General features: G+C 38.7%; 1 protein-coding gene across 1 annotated transcript in view; it reads right to left on the bottom strand.

Annotated features, from left to right (window-relative positions):
- Positions 1-22,551, bottom strand: part of CDC73 (cell division cycle 73) — a 126,829-nt gene that overhangs the window by 64,869 nt on the left and 39,409 nt on the right. Inside the window, exon 10 of the mRNA XM_066625898.1 lies at positions 10,886-10,950. Coding sequence (XP_066481995.1) covers positions 10,886-10,950 — 65 coding nt within the window. The remainder of the gene's footprint in view (positions 1-10,885; positions 10,951-22,551) is intronic.

Below are 22,551 nucleotides of genomic sequence, written 5' to 3'. Positions count from 1 at the left end.
AAGTTCTCTTGTGCAAAAACACTAAATTGAATAATCATGTGCATGCACACTTACATCTCACATTACTTTGGGAGCATGGGGAAAAGGCTCACACACTTGCTCCTCCATGCACATAGGTGACAACCTGGTCAAGCATGTGAAACAGGCCTTAAAGGAAAAGGACTCTTACTATGAGAAAGAGATCCTCAGACTTACATTTCACTTTCTGGCACCTGAGTTCAGTTGTAGCCTTGGGACACCTAGACTCCAACTGTAGTGGAAATAATGTATTTTCCTTACACCACTAATGGAGGAACAGTTTACTAAACTGATGCTTGTTACCTTTGGTTTACATAAGACCACAGGCTTTTTTAAAAGCCATGGAACAGAGATTATCAGAGAGTGCTTCTCCTTGCTATGCTGTTTCTTTTACACATTTTTTGGAAAGGTACCCCATTTTAAGTGCCACAGTATACTTTGTAATATTTTGCTTAACAAATTACCTCAGTGTGGGATCAGACTTTTAAATGCATTTTGTTACGCTAAGTAAATTGGACTGCTAAAAGAAAGAAAAAAACTTATTTGAAGGTTCAAAGTTTATGGGTGCAATTTATGCCCATGAAAAAAACAGCAGCCTTCAGGCAAAGTAAAATTATACAGCACTAATGCCAGCTGCATGAGATTTATTATCAGATTCTAACACATTGATTGGAATTCTGCTTTTACTGCTTTAATACACACTTGATTTCCTGTCAGTTTTTCTATTCGTTAGAACTAAATCTGAATTTCACTTGTTCTACTCTGTTCATAATGCTATAAACTTCTTTCACATCATTCCTCTTCTTATCTCTACCTCAGCTTTATTTCTTTTCTCAAACGAGTCCCAAACACGTAAGCTTTTCCTCAAAGGAAACCACTTTCAATACTATGATAGTTTCTGCACCTTCCCCAATTTAGTAACATCCTTTCTGAGATGACAGTTACCTGAATTGTATAAGATACTCCATAACATGGCTACACGACACGCATATAATGCCAGTAGGATACTGGCATTTTCATTTTCAACTCCCTTTGAAGCCACTACTAAGATTTGGGTCAGATATAACCCTCCACCATAGTTTAAAGGTAAAGGTTCCCCCCAGCGTTAAGCATAATCGTGTCCAACTCAAGGGGCGGTGCTCATCTCCGTATCTAAGCCGAAAAGCTGACGTTGTCCGTAGACAGTTTCCGTGGTCATGTGGCCGGCATGACTAAATGCCTAAGCGCATGGAGTGCCGTTACCTTCACACCAAGGTGGTACCTATTTATCTACTCGCATTTTTTACATGCTTTGGAACCGCTAGGTTGGCACAAGCTGGGACAAGCAACAGGAGCTCACACCGTTGTGCAGATTCAAACTGCCAATCTTGCGGTCAATAGGCTTGCCAGCTCAGCAGTTTAACCCACCACACCACTGCGTCCCTCAAAAACCATAGTCTGGTGCTATGCAAATGAAACTCAAAATCTCAATTCTCTTTGTGTATTGTGATTGTCTTCCTGTTTGGGTAACACATGAAACAAACAAAGTATGGTTTGAACAAACCATGACTTGTCTTGAAATGAGAAGCCACGGTTTGCATGTAGTTTCCCATTCTGGTACAAGGAAAATAATGGTTTTTTAAGAGTGGAAGTGTGTCATGAATGACATATAGACCCCTGTGGCATCTGCAGCAGTGCGCTGGCTGAGAGGACAAGTGCTCTCCAAGCACCAGCTAAGGACCGAAGATGAAGATGGTTTGGGAAAACCATAGATGCCTGTTTCGCTGACAAACAGAAAAGCAAATGCAGTGCTTATAGGTATGAGGGATGGACTGGATGAGTCCAATGATTGTTCATGTAGTTACAAACTATGGTTTGAACTGGGTAACTGTATTAAGTAGCATTGGGAAAGAAGCTGAAGCTATTTGATGAAGACATTCAAACTAAAACTGTCTGCATCCATTCCACGGTACACAAAGTTCATCTTTTTAGTGAGTTTTTCATTATGATCCCCAGTATCCATAATCTCTATACTGAAAAGGAACTGGCTACTGATGACAATCATCTACCCAAAGCCAACATAACCCAAAAAAATACTTTATTGTATTTAACCCTAAAAAGCACTATTGGGTTGCATAGCTCAATGGTATCAAAACTAAGACCAGCAACAACCAGATACCCTAACTCAGCATTTCCCAAACTGTGGGTTGCAACCTGATGTACATAGGATTGCGATGCAATGCTCAAATCTGAACCCCAAAGCCTTACTTGGAATCTCAGGAGGCTGCTTAAGGGTTGCACTGGCCTGCAACCTGCTCCACTGGCTTCTGTGGGCCTCAAAATGCCCTCCAGACATGACCCGAAGCTACTTCAGTTTTACTTCCATGACTCCCTGTTGCATCCAGGAGGCATTCTGAAGCCCTCAGAGGGCAATGCAGTGGGTTGTGAGCCGGTGCAACCCATAAGCAGCCTCTGGGGACTCCAAGGCAGGCTTTTGGGGGAAGATTTAAGCACTGCATTGTTACCCACTGCAGAGTACAAGGTGGGTCATGGCGCTCAAAAGTTTGGGAACAACTGCCCTAACTACGATAATATAGTCTGAAAATTCACAAACAAGAGGCTCAGTTATGCATTTGCAATGAATTATTCAGGGTGGTGTCTCTACAAACTACTTAGAAACACAATGAATTTGAACTTGATTGCTTTTGAATTTGATTGCTTTTGCATCCCCCACAGAAGTTCTTCATATACCGCTCCTGTTCAATAGACACAAGCTCAAACCAACCAAGACATTTTGACTAGGTTGGGCAATCTATATATGAAGCACCATTTTGGGTGAAAACCAATCTCCTGCATTTTTAAGCACCTCTCTTTCAACTTAATTTTAGGGTGACTTTTCCTGCTCTTGAAGATACATTTATCTATAAAAATTTAATACAATTTTGCTAGCAAGCATAAATCTTAGTCAGAACAGAAATGCTATACAAGCTGCCATGATTCACACTCTTCAGAATTTACAGAGTTTTGCCCACACAAGGATAAAAAGAAAAAAAAAGGGACAGGATCAATGTATCATACTCATGAAGAGATAAATGGAGATAATGTTATGTACATAATCTGTCATTCATGCTTTGTTTTACAGTGAAATTATCATAAGGCAATATTTAATGCAGCATATGCACCACTGATGTCCATTAAAGTTGGTTTATTAAAAAATTAAACATGAAGTACAAGTTGATTTTTTCACCTCAGGTTTTCAAGACAAGTTTAGAAAAAATAAGGAACTTGGGTGAAAACAAAGGAGCTAAGCCAGGCTTCAACCATTAGGTTTGTGGTTGGTCTAGGACTTTTAAACTTTGTCTCTCAAGGATCATTTTAGAAAATTGTACAATGGCACTTGAGAGATTGGTAATTTGTTCCAAGACTTCAACTTCCTCTACAGAACTATTTCCCTATCTAAAAAGTGATTTAAAAGGTGCCTAAATGTGCTCATGTTAAAAATGTTCCTACCAGGCTGAGAGGCTACCTCAAAGGCTTATAGGTTTGCACTTCAGATAAATCCTTCTTTCAGTATTCACACATCTGCAATGTTAATCACGCTGCTATTGGGTGAGATTCTACCAAACACTTGATGACTGATTTATCTTTCACCCACAAGATTAGGTTGGGTAGCAATCATAAACCTACTGTGTATGAGCCTTGTTTTGCCAAGGAGAACCCATCATAAAGCAGGGTTCTACTGCAAAGTAGAAAAGTTAAGTCTTTTGGGGGGGGGGGCATGAAAGACAAGGAAGAAAGGGAAATGCTGTCAAGATGCTGCTTCAATGGTAGTAGAAAAAGACCTACTGAAAGTGATTGGGTGTTCTAGTCATGTCTGAGGCATGCAACGGTGTGCAGGTTCTTCCCACATATGCACAGGGGCAGAATATTTATGACAAAGCTCTAGAAGCTTCTGAGGAAGAGTCTGCACATGCACAGAACTCCAATATGTACAACTGCATAAAGTTAATGAAAAACTATCTTCAGGGGGAAAAAATCCATTTTCTTAGCAGTACTATAGTTTGTGAAGTTCTGTTTTTAATTTTGAGAACTAAGGTAAATAAGTAATTATTCTATAGTCAAATCCACAGAAATAAACAAAAATAGGACGAGGTAGGAAGAAGGCTGTATCTGAAAGTTTGTGCAATATGTACAAGATTACCTACACTCTCTATGTATTGTATACTACTTCACAAAGCAGTTACAGGACATTCCCTCAGGAACAAAGAGGAGTCCTTACCAAAGTGGAGGGTACAGTGCATGCATTCAGCTATCCAAAATAATGAATGCTATCATTCAGCCTCAGAAGATCATTAGAACATAAGAACAGCCCCACTGGATCAGGCCATAGGCCCATCTAGTCCAGCTTCCTGTATCTCACAGCGGCCCACCAAATGCCCCAGAGAGCACGCTAGATAACAAGAGACCTCATCCTGGTGCCCTCCATTGCATCTGGCAGTCTGACATAGCCCATTTCTAAAATCAGGAGGTTGCGCATACACATCATGGCTTGTACCCCGTAATGGATTTTTCCTCCAGAAACTTGTCCAATCCCCTTTTAAAGGCGTCCAGGCCAGTCGCCATCACCACATCCTGTGGCAAGGAGTTCCACAGACCAACCACACGCTGAGTAAAGAAATATTTTTTGTCTGTTCTCACTCTCCCAACACTCCATTTTAGTGGATGTCCCTAGAAGAATTGTTAGAAGTCAATTCTTTATACAGAATTGTGTAAGCATATTAATTAAATAAATTAATTGAAAAGAGATTTTAGAGAAGCCTTTGCCTTTCAAACGTATGGGTTATTTACAATGAAATAACTTTGAAGAAGCTCACCCTTCAGTCAGTAATACATTCTATGAGCGGGCACAATCCTAACCCCTTATGTCCGAACTTTCCAGCACTGGCCAATGGGACGTGTGCTGCATCCTGCAGTTAGGCGTCACTCACGGAGGCCTCCTCAAAGTAAGGGAATGTTTGTTCCCTTACCTCAGAGCTGCATTGCCCTTAAGTTAATGCTGGAAAGCACTGACATAAGGGGTTAGGATTGCACCCTTTGTCACAGATAACAAGGCAGTAGAAACAAAGCAGACTTTTACGCTAAGTGCTAACTCACATGTTACTATAACACATTTGAAACTTGAGTTAATGATGAACCATGTTTTATTTGGCTTCCAATTACTAAAATAAAGAGCATTCTCAATTTCACACACACCAGTCACAAATTACAGAAACTAGAGTTGAACAGCAACAGGTCAAAATTAGTAGTAGTAGACCCAGGAAAACGGCATATTTTCTACTCACTCAAATATTTCAATGAATTACTCAATGGTAAATTGACAAGCATTCCTTCAGCAGTGCAGTTTTGTGCACTCAGCTGCTCTCTAGAGATTAAGGACAAACCACTGCAAACTGCCTATCCAGTTTAACCTATCTAAGCATATGATGCTATATCAGCTGTTCCCAAACTGTGGGTTCATGGCCCACCAGTGGGTCAAGACCCAAATTTTAGTGAGTCATGAAACTGACAAGGCAGATTAGGCTATTTGCATCAAGGGTTAAGCAACCTGCTACTTGAGGGGGGCACTGCTACCCGATCACCATTATAGCCACATTGAAAGGCTGATAAAGTGATTTTTTTAGGTGGGTCCAAATATTAAAAGGTTTCGGATCCACTGTGCTAGACAATTACAAAACAGATGCAACAATTCCATCTTGTGGCCATCCTTCATGCCTTATCTGCCTAAGCATCGGGAACAACCCCATTCAAACAGCCTTGAGCGGAAGCCTCAAAGGACTTTGTGGCATTAAAGTTCTTCATGCTTGCAGGGTGAGTATTACACCCAAGGGAAAAAGCAGAGTCTGATCTGTCACATGACTCTAAGTACGAGAAAATGAGTTTGACTGCAACCCATACACAAGAGAGATTAGAATAGCTTGTAAATAGCCACTTGCCTGATAATCTTTGGCAACCAGAAATTGCCTTCAAGCAATAGGATAGGGAGCATTACAAAGTTATTTCAACTTGGGCCAAACTCAACTGGCCTAAGTTTTTTTTATATGCGTTTATAAGTCTTTTTTATGTGTTATTTATAACACATAGGTATCTGCAGGCAGATTTGACTGGTAAAACCTAAAAACTTTCAGTCTTATTTATAAGGTTAAGTTAGTAAACCAAGATCATCAAGAGAAAATGTGGTGTATCTACCACAGACAGAAGCAGGTAACCCTAATTAAGAAATCAAAATGAGTTTTAAACCAACCCATAAATTCAAACCCAAATTCAAACTCACTTGGTTATTAAGTGATACATCCATATCTCCCAGTGACAGATACTAACATCATGTTGTAAGAAATTGTCCCTGCAGAGTAATGTGTACAATAGCATTTTGACTTATATCCAGCAGCAGAGCAATATACAGTTTTCTGAGGAGAGTCATTTCTGGAATTGACAGAATAAGCACTCATCTACAAAGTTTGTCCATGAATATGTTCACGTGAATATTATTTTTTTGTCATTTATTTATTTATTTAACTATAATAAACATAAAATAGAAAAATACATACATAAACAAAATTCCAATAAAGCAGCACGAGCGAAGCCAAAACATTCCCATACTTATAATCCAAATACATACAGTCCAAACATTAACAAATGTTAATCTATACCACTAATACTTCAAAATCAATCTTCAAATCCAAAATACCTCAAATCCCCATCCTCTCTCTGATTCAAAAAAACAATAACTGGACTCCAATTCTTCAAAAAGGTTTCTGTTGAATTCTCCCTAAGCAAAATTGTTAATTTATCCATCTCCGCATAATCCATAAATCTTATCTACCATTCCTCCACAGAAGGTATATTCATAGTCTTCCAATTTTGAGCATGAGTATAAAGTATTCTGGCAGCGCTTATCATATACAAAAATAAAACTTCATTTTTTCTTTCCACATACTCATCTGTCATACCTAATAAAAATACTTCTGGCTTCAATTGTATATTTGTTTTTAAGATCAATTGTATCTGTGCATGAATTTGTGACCAATATTTTTTAACTTTTGAACACGTCCACCACATGTGGTAAAATGTTCCCTCTTGTTTCTTACATTTCCAACAACTATTGGACACAGCTTCATACATTTTAGCTAATTTACTTGGTGTCACATACCAACAATAGATCATCTTATATATATTTTCCTTAATGCTAACACTCAAAGTAAATTTTGTCTGTTTTATCCATAATTTCTCCCATCTGTCCATTGAAAGTTCATAACCCACATTTTTTGCCCACTAGATCATGCATTCTTTAACCTGTTCATCTTCTGTTTCAAACTTCAAAAGCAATTTATATATTTTAGATATTACCTGCTCATCTGATCTTAATTGTTTCTCCAATATTGTCTCTCCCTCTTCAAAACCATATAATTTTTTATGAATTTTAAATCTTTCTAATAATTGTAAATACATAAACCATTGGCAGTCAAAATCCTCTACAATCAATTCCTCTCTAGACTTCAAAATACATTGACCTTGATTACATTTCAATAAGTTCTTATACAATAACCATTTATCTCCTGGTACAGTTCCCAAACCAAAATGTGCTTCTTGTGGTGAAGCTAAGAGTGGAATTTTGTTGTAAAACCTTTTCTTATAACGATTCCATATCTTCCACAGTGCATGTCTAACATAATGATTCTTGAATTCCATATTCACTTTCAACTTATCATACCAAAGATATCCATGCCAACCAAATCTTAAATCATATCCTTCTAACTTCAACGATTTTTTGTTTTGCAACAATATCCATTCTTTAAGCCACAGAAAGCAACATGATGCATAATAAGTCTTCAGATCAGGCAGTGCTAAACCTCCTCTTTCTTTTGCATCTTGCAAAATCTTAAGTTTCACTCTTGGTTTTTTCCCTTGCCATATAAAACCTGTCACATCTTTCTGCCACTCTTTAAAAGGTTTATCAGAAAGTAATATTGGTATATTCTGGAAGAGAAAAAGCATTTTTGGTAGTACATTCATTTTAATTACAGATATTCTTCCCAAAAAAGATAATTTCAACCTTTCCCATCTTGCAAAATCTTTTTTAATTTCACCCCAAACTTTAACATAATTATTTTGAAATAACATACAATTTGTGTTTGTCAAAATAATACCTAAATACTTAATCTTCCTCTCCACTTTGAACCCAGTCTTATTCATTAACTTCGATTGATCTTGTTCATTCATATTTTTAGATAAAATTTTAGTTTTCTGTTTATTTATCTTAAATCCTGCTAATGATTCAAACTTCTTCAACTTAACCATCAACAACTCTATGTCTTTTAAAGTTTTTTCTAAAATCAAAACCATATTATCTGCAAATGCTCTTAATTTAAAGCATTCATCTTTAATCTTTGCACTATGTAGTCTTTCATCTTGTCTAATATCTCTACACAACACTTCTAGGGCAAGTATAAATAAAAGTTGCGACAATGGACATCCTTGTCGTGTTCCCTTTTGAATCTCAAACACTGTTGATAGTTCTCCATTTACCACTACCTGCACAGTTTGTGATGTATAAATTGACTTTATCCATTGAATAAAGTTCCCTCCAAAGTTCATCTTCTCTAAGACAGCAATCAAGAAAGTCCAACTCAAATTGTCAAATGCCTTCTCAAAGTCCAAAAAAATCAATGCTAATTGTTTCTCTATCCTTTTATCATAATATTCCAGCAAATCCAATACTATTCTAATATTATCACTCATGTGTCTTTTCGGTAAAAAACCACATTGATCTTCATGTATAAGATTTTGTAATATCTTCTTCATTCTGTTTGCTAAAATTGCTGTAAATATTTTACAATCATTATTCAACAAGGAAATAGGTCTGTAATTTTTTATAACCATCAAATCCTGTCCTTTAGGAATCAAAGTTATATTTGCTGCCTTCCATGAATCTGGCATTTTCCCAGTCTGCAAAATATCATTTGTCGTGTTAAGCAATGGTAAACTTACTTCTTCTTCTAAACATTTATAGAATCTACTTGTTAAACCATCTGGACCTGGAGCTTTATCTATATTAATCTTCTTTATTGCCTCTACAACTTCACACAGAGTTATTCTATTATTTAAAATTTCCCTTTGTTCTTCAGACATTTCTGGTAAATTTTGTTTATCCAAGTAGTTCTTTACTTCTACTTGATCTATTTTTTGACTTTTGTATAAATTAGCATAATAATTTGTAATTATTTTTTTTATATCCTCCTGATCAGTATACATTTTTCCCGCCTCCTGCAATTTTAAAATTACTCTCTTCTCTCTCTGCTTCCTCAATTTGTAGGCCAACCATTTCCCTGGTTTATTGGCATGCTCAAAATATCTTTGTTTCACAAACTTTAATTTAATTTCCATTCGATTCACCATCATCAAAGATAATTGATGCTGTAAATCTTTTATTTGTTGTACTATTTTTTAATCTCCTGGGACGTCTATTAACTCATATTCCTTCTTTTTAATTTCCTCCTCAATTTTCTGAAACTTAATTTGTCTCTCTTTTTTCCATTCTATGCTTTTCTGAATAAAGTAACCTCTCATAAAAGCTTTACTAGCGTCCAAACTATCCTCATTTCTGTTCCCTTATTTAAATTCAAATTTAAAAATTCCCTTAATTTCTGCTTAGCATCCTTTATTATAACCTCTTTTTGTAACAACAATTCATTCAATCTCCATCTATATGTTGTAGGTTTCTTCTTAATAGTCATAGTTATTGGATTATGATCTGAAAGAGTCTTTGATAGAATTTCTGTTTTAGAAGTTTTTATTGCAATATCCTTCGTCACCCAGAACATATCTATTCTTGAAAATGATCTGTGTCTTTCTGAATAATAAGTAAACTCTTCTATATTTCCATTCATTTGTCGCCAAATATCTACAACCCCTAAAGCTTCACGTGAATATTATCAAGCCAACTTTCACTTCCAATTTTTAATTAAACAACTCTTCGTTTTCTTTTAAACAAAAAAATAACAAAACTCATGTCTTTTGCTTATCTATGAATGCTTTCTTTCATATTACACAGAATATGCAGATTCAGCACAAAACCGATTAGCTGTTTTAAAATAAGTCTCCAAATTGAATTACAGGCCAACATTTAAAGGTTGGGCAGCAATAGTAAGAACTTAAAATTTTATTAGAAAGGGGAAAAGTTTAAACAAGTTAAGTCTAATTGGTTTTGAGACATTTACATTCCAAGCATTATTTTATGTTCAAATTAGGAGAGCAAACTAGAAGTAGGTGAACAGATTCTGGAGACTGTTTAGTGCTGTCTATTCATCAGATTTATACAGGCATACAGATGGCTAAAGTCTTTAATGAGGCATCTATACTAGTTCAGTAGCATCTGTCCTACTGGTAGGAAGATCAAAACAGCATTTGTTTGAGAACGTGCAACCCACTTCCATAAAAGCCAACAATTGAAGACAATCATGGGCTGAAAATTCATTTTGGAGACACTGTTATCAATTGCTTGGGAAACTATCTGCATTAAAAAACACACCATCAAGTCATATGGAAGGGATGTTCCCCTGCCTCTTTCATACAAAACAACATTAATCAACTTTAAGTCTGGTGACTAGACAGGGTACTGGCATCAACCCTACCATTCCAGGCAGAAAGGTATCTAAAAAGATTACAGAGACCTAAACAACTTCAAAAAGTGGACCAGCTCAACACATATACCCAAGACTGGCTTGGAAGCAGACTTGCTTGCTGCTATACAGCCTGGCAGACTCCACTCAGGGTAGAAAGCAAAAAGAAAATTCAGTATGAAAATGCTTCAGGAAGAATTTTTCCAACTTACCGTTACAGACTTCAAAGTCATTCCATGGTAGGTGCCCATGGTGTCAATCTTAAAACCTTCCGTCTCTGTGGAATAAATATATTTTGGGTAAGTAGTCTCATATGTAAGTCTGAGGACAGTAGGCAAGTAGTAGTTAAAATACGACATACTTTGCAAGTCATTCTTAATGCAAGAACGTCACTCTTGGCATAACTAAGAAACAATGGTTATACAAATAAATAAAATTCAGAAGACAGTGACATTTTAAGTGTCAAGGAAGCATTCAGTAGACACAGAAGCAAAGTTTTGCTTGAAAACTCCTGCCTTTGCAAACCAGAAAAAACTGATGCCGTGGGCAGCAGAAGTGCTTTGCTCTCACCTCCTGGTGAACGGGTCAGGAAACCATTCAAAGTGCCAGTCTCTCATCTCTCTCCCTACCATCTTTCCTGCAATTCATTACTATGAAGTTGCTTTTATTGCTAACCATCACACCAAAAAGGTGCAAGTAAATAGGAGCAGAAAACCCCGTTGGGCTCAGGCAGTACCAGCAAGCCAAGAAGGAAAGACAATGCCCTGGTCTCCACCTTTCTCTGGCTCTTCCTCCGAGAATACTGACTTTGAGGAAGGGGGAGGGGACTAAAAGGGATGATTGTGCAGCTTCCCAGGGATCTGCAGCTCACAGTTTGGGAACCACTGTTATTGTATACGCACAAAGTATATTGTATATGCACAAATACTAACTATGGTTAAAGTTAATCATATTCACCAGGATTTAAAACCCTCTTCAAAGCAGTTTCAAACACTGGTTTACAGTAGTAACATGGTTAGCACCTGTGCACTTTTAACTTTATTAACCTCCATTTATAAACCCCTGCTAACTGGATAAGAGGCACTTTTTAAGTGGGTGCTCTTCTTTTATTTAGCGGGGGGAGAGTAACTGACCCTCCTCACCCCAGCACTGTCTTTTCTAGTGGCTGTCTGCTGGTGTTCTTTCGCATCCTTTTAGATTTTGAGCCCTTTGGGGACAGGGCACCATTAGTTGTTTGTCTGATTTTCTCTGTAAACCGCTTTGTGAACTTTCCGTTGAAAAGTGGTATATAAATACTGTAAATAATAAAAATTATTGAACTTTCACAAGCAGAGCAATAACATTCTGTACTATGATTTATGCTAATAAGGGAAGAGAGTGGTAATTTGCTTGTAAGAAGGAAAATACATGTCACTGAGCACATAACATAGCAGTCCCCTGCTAATTGGGTAAGAGGCACTTTTTCAAGTGGGTGCTCCTCTTTTATTTAGCAGGGGGAGAGTAACTGGCCCACCTCTCCCCAGCAGTGTCTTTTTGAGTGGCTGTCTGCTGGTGTTCTTTTTGCATCTTTTAGATTGTGAGCCCTTTTGGGACAGGGAGCCATTTAGTTATTTGATTTTTCTCTGTAAACCGCTTTGTGAACTTTTAGTTGAAAAGCGGTATATAAATACTTATAATAATAATAATAATAATAATAATAATAATAATAATAATAATAATAATAACGTCCTTATCATAGCTTGCAGTGAGCTGGAGCTATATTTACATGGGTCTGAAGTGAGAGAGAATTAGCAGAAGATCCATTGTTCTGAATAGCTCTTTGCTCATTCCATTTAACCAGTAGTAGAATAATGCAAGGTTAATCAATATAAAGATTTGTCTCATGAGCAAAGTGCATAAAGATTGCAAGATTATGCTTTCCTCTGTGATGAATCCTGGGGATGATTTTTTTAATTCCAGATGGACAATTTTTTTTAAAGCTGGATCTGTCAGAGAACTTATAAATTCTGGAGGGGGTTAGAGTTCAGTAGTAGAGCACATATTCTGCATGCATTCAAGAGGTCCTAGGCTCAATCTTAGACATCTCCAAAGGACCTTAAGCATCTCCAAAGGACGTTAAGACATTTTGCCTGAGACACCAGACAGCCACTGCCAGTCATAGGAGACACCACTAAGCAAGATGGACACAGGTCTGACCCAGTATAAAGTAGCTTCCTATTTCTGTATCTTTCACTGGTTATATTTTCTCATGTGAAAAAGTTATGAGAAGTGCTACCATAATTCAGCTTCACTTGCTACACTGTAAGGCAGACAAAATCAGTGAGCTGTATAAACAAACATGCACTATTAAAAACCACCACAAAACGCAGACAAGCCTTAAAACAAACATTACATGTTACCATGAATAAAACTGGAACTGCAGTCACATTAGCAAGCATTAAAATGTAAATCGAAAATCAATTTTGATGATAAGGGCAGAAAGTGATCGTCCATTAAAATCAGGAATCGGTTTGCACCTACTATGGAGAAGGTTAAAACTGGTTCACTGGTGCTACTCGTACAATTAACCTCAACTGCTAGAATACAGTTTGCTGCAATAGTGAAACAGATACTCCCAATAATGGCTGTCCAGAAGCCATTTGAGATAATCCACTAATCAACTGAGTATGAAAGATTTTCTAATTCAGGCTCCTCATCTTCCTTTCTAACTTAACCCTGAAGCTGTTATAGTGCATGGTTGTCTTTAAAAGGATTACGCCTATATTAAGGAGATGAAAATTCACTTCAAGTGCAGTGGTTGATCTTCCTGAATACTTAAATACATCAATAAAAAGACTTGCCTGCTAGCCTCTATGTGCCCATGCATGTACAACAGAGCTGACCTCTTAGTCATGGGATGGCACACACCCTCCCCAAAGCTCCTTTCCCCCTAGAAACAAGAGGTTCCCCTCCTTTCTAGCTACAATCACAAGACTCAGTATGAGCATTAACCATAGTTAAAGCTAAGCAGGACATCCTATTTAATCAGGGTTTGAAGCTGGTTAGCAAGTTAGGAGGAGACCTAGGATGAGTACCAACAGTGTGTCAAGTGATAAACATAGCAAAGCTTGTCTGTTTCTTAGAAGCGTGTTAAAGAGAAGCAATATAGATTATCCTGGTTAGGTTTACAGTATTCTGTTGTTGCTAGTTGCTCCAGCCTTAGTTACTAACTCTGTTGCTATAGAGAAGACATCAACTCTATCTACCCCTCCATGCACTGCAGCAGCAATTTATCACTATTTCCTGTGGGTTTTTTGTTTATGGAAGTAGATTTTGTGCTCTCTTCAGTGTGAGTTCTCTTGTCCCAATAATTGAATTGTTTTGAGGAGGTCAAACATTTTTAGTTCTCTCTTGAAATGTCATGGCTCTGAAAATTCTCCATTGCTTTTCAGCCTATGAAGCCATCTACTGTGTGCTACTTTAGCATTATCATGTTCGTTTTGCATGCATGCATGCATACACACATTCATACACACTAGAGACTAAGAACTGAAATTACTGGTCATGTGCATGAGCATATGGTGCTGCTGCAACAAAAGCCATCAAGGGGAAAAAATGTTCACTTTACAACTAAAATTCATCATATCAGTAGCATATCAGTACTCAGCCCCTTCATACACAGAACTTGATAACTGAGCAAAGAGGCACCTATTAAAGTGGTTTTTAAAAAATACTTAACAGAGGGTAAACAACTGTCCCTTGTCATTCCAGTATCGTGCATCAACCAATGTTTGATGTCCCTCTAAAAAAGAGGCTGTGAGCCCTTTCAGACAAGAATCATTTCCTTCCGTCATTGCCACCTTATATGTGGATTCAAGAAGCTTCCTCAAGGTGTTCGCTTCCTCATGAGGAAGCTGTATGAATCTGCATATAAAGTGACTATGTTATACCCACAAGACTAGAACTGATTCAGTATAACCAATTCCATTTTTTGATCCAGAATCCCCAAAATATCCTAAATTCGTTCAAAATTCCTTGTCAACTAAAAAAAAGGTTTAGGTGAGTGTGTGTGTGTGAGAGTGAGAGAAAGACACCGCATCCCAAGTAGTACTTCCACAGGAGCCCTTCCACAAGCAGAACACTCTCTTTTCGTGGAGGAAGTGCTAGTTACAACGTCACCCAGCAACCAGCACCACATTCAAAAAATGGACTAAGTTCGTTGCTTTTAAAAAAACCGACAAACAATCCAAACTTGAAACGAAAGCCTTCCTCAGTCAAAGACACTGAACACAGATGACTAATACCAACAATCATGTGGGGGGAGCCCTACCCCTTAACAAAACAATCCCTACTATACATTGGGATTTGTAGCAGACCAGTCATACAAGATTGGCATTAATACAGACAATCAAGAAACTGCATGGTACAAAAATTTGTCAGAAACATTGTATTCTTTAGCAATACAAATAGATGAATTTGCAAATAGATGAATTTGCTTTAGGAAGACAAAGAATTGCTGAGAGAGGAATATATGATCTTAAAGGTCTATTTCCCTATTAAGTGCATATCCGTTCCATTGGTTGGTTTGCAGAGGTCTCAACACTCTACCCAAGGCTTCAATGCAAATGAACTGAAAAGGGGATAAATGGATACAGGTCTGAAGAGTCCATAATAGCCCATATCAGTTATGTTTCTCACTATCCAAGAAGAGCAAAGATATGCTTTCCTTCGCTATCGGAATTGTGTTCGGCTATTTCCACTGCACAGAAACAGGCGTTCATACAGATTGGCTACTTTTAACATTTGCAGGACTTCGGAACACATGCTGTGAATTTCTATAGAATCTAAAACTGCATTCTAGTTGAATTATCCATTTGGCCTCTTATAGCCAACTAAAAGCCATAATTCCATAATCAGCAGGATTTAATCTGAAGACTTTTCACATTGTTCAAATATTTCAAACTTACCCTCATACCGGTTTCTTACTTTGCCAACAGCAAAAATCAGACCATAGCGGAATGGTCTCAGATATGACCTTAGGCTACATTGTCAAGACTTGCACATGGCAGGCATCACCAGGAAGGAAAAATGAATGAAGGTGACTACGAGGTATGCAAGAAATGTCTGCTTAAAAGAAAAATTCGTACACAGATGACTACAGTTAAAAGATTACATGGCGCTCTATCCACACAAATGAGGTTTTTTTAGGAAATAATCCTGAAATCAATTTTGAAGGACACATCCAAAACAGCAAACTAATCAATGATTCTACTTGCCTGAGCATCTCTAGTGAAACACTGCAGATTCAGTTTAGTGGGATATATTCTGAAGCTGCAACAAAAAAAAAATCAGATGCTTGCCAGTTCTTCCAGTTAATTTCCTTTTGGCATGCTAACATGGATAAAGTGGGTTTCACATTTTTGATAGACATGGTTGGCAACCTTCAGTCTCGAAAGACTATGGTATAAGCCTACAGCACCTGGTATTCCCAGGCGGTCTCCCATCCAAGTACTAAAGAGGCCTGACCCTGCTTAGCTTCCGAGATCAGATGAGATCGGGCATGTGAAGGGTGCATCACTGGGCAAAGTCTACATGAATAAAGAAGGTGCCTTTTTGCCCTATGGTTACACTTCCAAGTACACCAATACCAACTTGTTTTCAAGTCCTAGATCCTGCAGTTGTTAGAGATCAAAACGCACAACGAAAATAGTTGCTTCTCATGTTCAAAAGTCCACATGAAATTATCATGGATGAAGGTGAACAGAACCCTGAACTTTTCAGTTAAAACCTTGATAGGTCAAATTCATTTTTTCCAAAGTTCAGGAACCTAGCAGTCAGCCAGCAAAGAAGTATGGTCAAACATTCTAACAAATGAAAGCGATAAGGTGACACCGGCAAAGCAAAGGTGTACACTTTCCAAGGTGCTGTATGTACTCCTAGGTTTAAAACAGGGGTGCTCACACTTTTTTGGCTGGAGAGCTACTTTGAAACCCAGCAAGGCCCGGAGATCTACCAGAGTTTTTTTTAAATCCCATTATAGTCAGTGGGGCTTACTCCTGTGTAAATGTGGACAGAATTGCAACCTCAGAGCCCAACCCTATGGTATCTACTCAGAAGTAAGTCCCATGCTAGTCAATGGGGACTACTCTCCGGTAAGTGTGGATACGAGCTTTAGAGCAGGGGTGCTCAAACTTTCAACTTTAGGGATCCTGGACCTTTAAAATTGTGTAGGAGAGAATTTCAGCAGGTGCAGCTTGTCATGACAAGTTGCACCTGCTGAAATTCTCTCTTCTATACACTTGTTAAAGGTCCAGCATCCCTAAAGTTGAAAGTTTGAGCACCCCTGCTTTAGAGCCCAATCTTTTGCATGTCCCCTCAGAAGCAAGCTCCATGCTAGTCAATGGGGCTTACTCCCGGGTAAGTGTGGAGAGGATTGCAGCTTGTGTGCCCAAGCCTAAGCCTGTCTTCTCAGAAGTAAGTCCCATGCTAGTCAATGGGGCTTACTCCCGGGTAAGTGAGGAGAGGACTGCAGCCTTGGGCACCTGCATCTCTCAATTGCTGCTGAACTTCCCCAGCCGGAGGCTGCCACCACCCTGCATCAGCGGCACTTCTGAGTGGCCCCAAGCAACTCCTCCAGACAGTCCCGGGCTGCTCCCGAGCCCTTCTGGAGACGCTCCTCAGGTTCTCCAAGGCACAACCGAAGTTCTGCTCAGAGCCTTCCTGCAAAGTCAAGCCCAACCCTTGTTTAGCTGCACTACAGTTACCTGGGAGTAAGCACCATTGCCTATAATGGAATTTAATTCAGGGTTGAACAAGCATAGGACTGTGTTGTAGGGCTGCAATCCTATCCATACTTTCCTGGGAGCAAGTCCCATTGATTATAATGAGATGTACTTCTGAGTAGACATGCATGGGATTATTATTATTACTATTATTATTAAAGCCCATTTTATCAGATGCATAAAGTGTCTGCATTTAGCAAACAGATGCACAGGGGGATATAAAGAAAAAGTTATAGGGGGGAAAAGCAATTAACAGTACAGTTTTCCGCATGTTTACTCAGAAGTAAATCTGTGTTCAAAGGATTCACCTCCAGGGAAGTGTGAAGTGATGGTACAAAACAACCTCGCAGTTCCATTGGGACTGAATTGAATATGTGGCTCAGTTTTAGTTCCATGAAGCCAGAGCCCCATCCTATGCATGTCTACTCAGAAGTAAGCCCCGTCAGAGCCAGTGGGGCTTCCTCCCAGGAAAGTGTGGACAAGCTTGCAGCCTCAGAGCCCCATCCTAGGCATGTCTACTCAGAAGAAAGCCCCATTAGAGCCAACAGGGCTTACTCCCATGTAAGTGGCTAGCACTGCAGCCCCAGCCAGGCTCCTTCCCACACGTACCTCGTGTCATCGGTGAAGAAGCGCACCTGAAGCTGAGCCATCGCAAGAGCCCGAGCTGGTGATGCGAACAGCAGAAATCCGCAGCCTGCCTGCTGCCCCCGAAGCAACCTCCCCGCTCCCACGTGGCCGGGTTGGGAGAAGTCTAGCTAGAGCTCCACAATCGATTAGTGAGGGTTGTCCTGCAAAGTCAAGCCCAACCCTTTAGCAGCTAAAGGCAAAATGAGTCGATCGCAGAGCCCTTAGTCTATAGACTAGACTAAGGGCTCTGCGATCGACTCATTTTGCCTCGCGATCAACCGGTAGATCGGGATTGACATGTTGAGCACCCCTGGTTAAAAACTTCACAAGTTTAACCACACTAGGAAGGCTATTGCTAGGAAACAATGTGAAAAAGAAAGGCAGGATAATGTAATGGTCCTTGAGCTGGACACACACATCCAGGTTCAAATTCTCACTTAGCCATGAAATTTCTTGGGCCAGTTACTGTCTCTCAGCCTCACTGGGTTATTTCGAGGACAAAAGGAGGGAAAGAGCCATGTACACAACCCCAAGCTCCTTGGAGGAAGGGTGGAATTAAAAAAAAATGTGAAAAGGGGTGAGATTGGTATTTCTTTCAGAATCAACATATTACATACTAAATGTATGTCACGTAGCCTCGTTTATCAAGAAAAATACTTAGTCTATTCCTTCACAACATTTTAAACTCTCTTATTTGTAGCTTTTATTCATATTTTTCATGTAAAGAACTTCCCACAGTCAAGCTCTTAACCCAACTAGTAAATTTTGTGCTTGGGATAATTCTCCAGATTTTCTGTGAAAAATCCAAAAGGAAAATTTTGTTGGAGTGTGTGTGTGAAGGCACACTCCAAAATCAAGTCAAATCATCAGTTAGGTTGAGGAAATTTCTCTTTACAGTGCTCACGTTTATCTCCCAGTTCATCCTGGTGGGTTTAAAGACACCCAACCAGCTTGGAGAGAAACCTTCAGAAGGAACAAATAGCTGTTGCGCATATAGCATAGTGAGCACAAAAAGTCCCAGTAGAGTTTGCCCTTCCAGATCCACAATGCATATCCCTTCCCCAAAAATGAAGCAATGGAAAGTAATGTGTGTTTTAAAAGAGATTTTTTTTTTAAAGGAAAAAACCTTATCCACTATTGTACTATAGTTAAAAAGAGTTTTTATCAATTTCATTAGAGCTCACTATTTGTTTTTACAGTAATGCGATTACTGTATGCATATATAATCAATGTGTTGCATATATCTGCAATTTGCTTTTTCATTTAGCTGTACTTTCAGGGTGCCTCTATGAATACTAATTAAGCAATGAGAGGCTGGTTTTGAGTCATGCAGATAAACAAGGATCAGAGCCACACAATGTTCACATCTCAAACTGATTTTTCTAATTATTTTCTCCCTCTGGTTTACCACAGAAATGACAGCTAAACAAAAATTTGCAGAGCTCTTTAAGAAGTGAACCTCGGCAAAGGCAGGGCTGCTTTCTCTTCCTTATGTTTTCACCCATTCTCCATGGCTTTAACTATGAATCCTTTCCATTCATCCTTCTAGCCCTCAAACCATCCTTAACTGTTCACATCTGTCCCCAGGACCAGCATGAGATATTTTCTAACCAATATTTCCACTTCCCTCACTGAAGCTGGAACAGTCACGAAAATTCTATTGTCTAAAATTAATTCTATCAAATGCTGAAACCATTCATGAATATCTTCATGACATCACAGTAATTTAACCAATCATGCCAGAAGTTATCCTGACTTCAACAACAACATTCAGAACATTTGAATGTTCTGACAATACTGTAGCTGTAGTTCTGACAATACTGTAGCTAAGACTTCTGTACCACTGTATTTTTTGGACAGTTTTGTTGACTTCTGCCATATTTGTACTTGTCTCATAAAATGACATTAATCCTCAATAACAGCTTCATCCTTTAAAAAAAAATAAGCAGATCTTTACATATGAACATAATTGGCACACCTTCTCACCAGAACTACAGGGCATACATCTGGCCATCCTGAATTACAAAAAAAATAGGTTCAACAACCTAATACTGTCACTGGAATTTCATCTTCTCACAATTCTGTACCCTATGGGGGTAGTGGCCTCCTAGTTTCACAAAAGGTCACTTGAAACACTATTTGATCCTACAGGCCAGCACATAACACTCTATCAGACCCTAGCATGACAGGATTGATTCTTAATGACGGGGGGGGGGGGGAAACCTGGGTGAGGTTAAGCTCCCACTCCAGGGGCATTTTTTCCCCTTCCATATTGGTTGTCAATTATTCCTATGGGAAAAAGTAAAACTCTACACTTGTGGATATAATTGTAGGGAGGACAAAATTCCCCTTTTCAACACTGGGTCATCTGGCTTTGAGAACAAGGATCTGCATGGGCATTTTGATAGTTTATCATTGTATACTGTACATTTTCAATATAGTGCACTATTTCTATTATCACATGAAATGGGGGATGGGGTTAATATGAAACTACTAGGTATTAAACTAGCGTGAGAGCAATGTGGAGTTGTTTCTTTCTGTGTCAGATTTTTCCCCCTTTTCTAGTATATTCTGCATTCATTAAAATATTTCATATTTGAGTTTCAACACACGACGTAAGCCATAAAAATGAATAATTCAGTAAAAATACAAATGAGTACTCAAATCGGCTTTGAACATAAAAACAAATTTTAAAGCAGCTTAAGAAAAAATATCATCAGAATTAATATGTATGAAGTAAGAGAATCATAGCAAAATAATTCAAGAGTGTAGCAAAGCTACAGGACCTGGATAATAAGGAGATTTTTGAAGTGCAAAAAAGGCTAAGGGCAATAGACATCTAGTGATGATAGTTACAGGTCTTTACTGTTTTTGCTGCTTAATCTCATTTTCCACTTGAATGTTTGGCGTGTCAGAGAGTAAGAGTTATTTTTATCAGACAGTGACCATTTCCAAAAAATTACTTGCACTTTGCCAAAGATTGGTGTATTCTGCTTAAAGATTTGCCAATGTTTATTACCATGCTCTGTTAAACCCACAGGGCTCTTTATTTAAACCAGGGCAGGAGGTCTGGTCTAGAGGGTAGAGCCTCCGTTTGCCTGAAGATAACATCCGCAGGTTGCCAGTTCAAGGCCACCGGCACTGTGAATGGTGAGACCTTGAAGCAGCTGACAAGCTGAGCTGAGTTATTCCACCTGCTCTTTGGTGTGAGCGAAGAAGCATCTTGGCTGCCCTCCATGTGAGAGATGAAGGAGCTGCTTGTCAGCTTGCGTGGGAGGAAACTGGAGGCCAGAATGTGATACCAGATCAGGAAGATCCATCTGAAATGTTGTGGTTCTTGAAAGATAGAACCTTTCTTTGATTGTAAAAATCCCTACAGGGATTTAGAACAGCCTGCCCGTGTAAACCGCCTTGAATAAAGTCTGAGGAGAAATCTGACGACCAAGAAAGGCAGTATATAAATACCATTATTATTATTATTATTATTATTATTATTATTATTAGGAAGATATGAAGCCTTGACTCTGTTCTCAATCTTCGAGACCACAGAAATTGCTTCAGAAAGGATGCAAATATTTCCTTTTAACAAAGCTATAACCAGCTGTGGGGGGAAATAGTCTCTGAAACTCCATCTCTATTGTTTTCACCCCCCAAATACAGAGAAACCAAAGAGAAAAACCTTAACTGAAAGTGCTTAAAAAGCATAGACACAGCATTCACTTTAATAGTTTGCCATTACTGAAGGGGATAGGTCATGGCAGCATTAGGGACTAATGCAATGTGCACCGGAGAATGGCAATAAGTAGTAGAACAGGAGCTGCACATATATTATTTGACCAGTTTGCTTTTCTACTCCACAGCACTGTTCGCCCTTGAGTACCAAGTTTGTTGCCTGGGGAAAGGCAGTATAGAAATATTCTAAAACAGTGGTTCTCAAACTTTTAGCACTGGCTCCCACTTTTTAGAATGAGAATCTGATGGGACCCACCAGAAGCAATGTCATGACCACAAGTGACATCATCAAGCAGGATAATTTTTAACAATCCTAGGCTGCCATCTTACCCACACTTACCCAGGAGGAAGTCGCGTTTACTATCATTGTTAAAAGCATACAAATAGTAGCCTGTTAAAAGTATGGACATTTCCCCTGTAACATTTCCCCAAATGTAGTCACATTTCCCCTGTAACATTTCCCCAAATGCAGTCACATACCATGGTTGAATAAGTTGAATATATTAAAAATTAAATATTGAATCGAATGGGGACCCACCTGGAATTGGTTCACAACCCACCTAGTGGGTTCTCAAACCCATAGTTTGAGAAACACTGTCCTAAATAAATATAGAGCTTGCAATACATACAGTCCTATGCAAATGGATAGAATTGCATAATGTATATATGAGAGATGCTGCCACTTCCTAGAATCTGGCATTCTGATATAAGCTGTACCTAAAACCCAGAAGTAGCATATCATGATTTGTAACCTGCAA

The sequence above is a fragment of the Tiliqua scincoides genome, chromosome 4, assembly GCF_035046505.1.
Source record: "Tiliqua scincoides isolate rTilSci1 chromosome 4, rTilSci1.hap2, whole genome shotgun sequence".
Taxonomy (NCBI): Eukaryota; Metazoa; Chordata; class Lepidosauria; order Squamata; family Scincidae; genus Tiliqua; species Tiliqua scincoides.
Note: the sequence above shows the minus strand (reverse complement) of the source record. Positions and strands in the feature narration are given on the sequence as shown.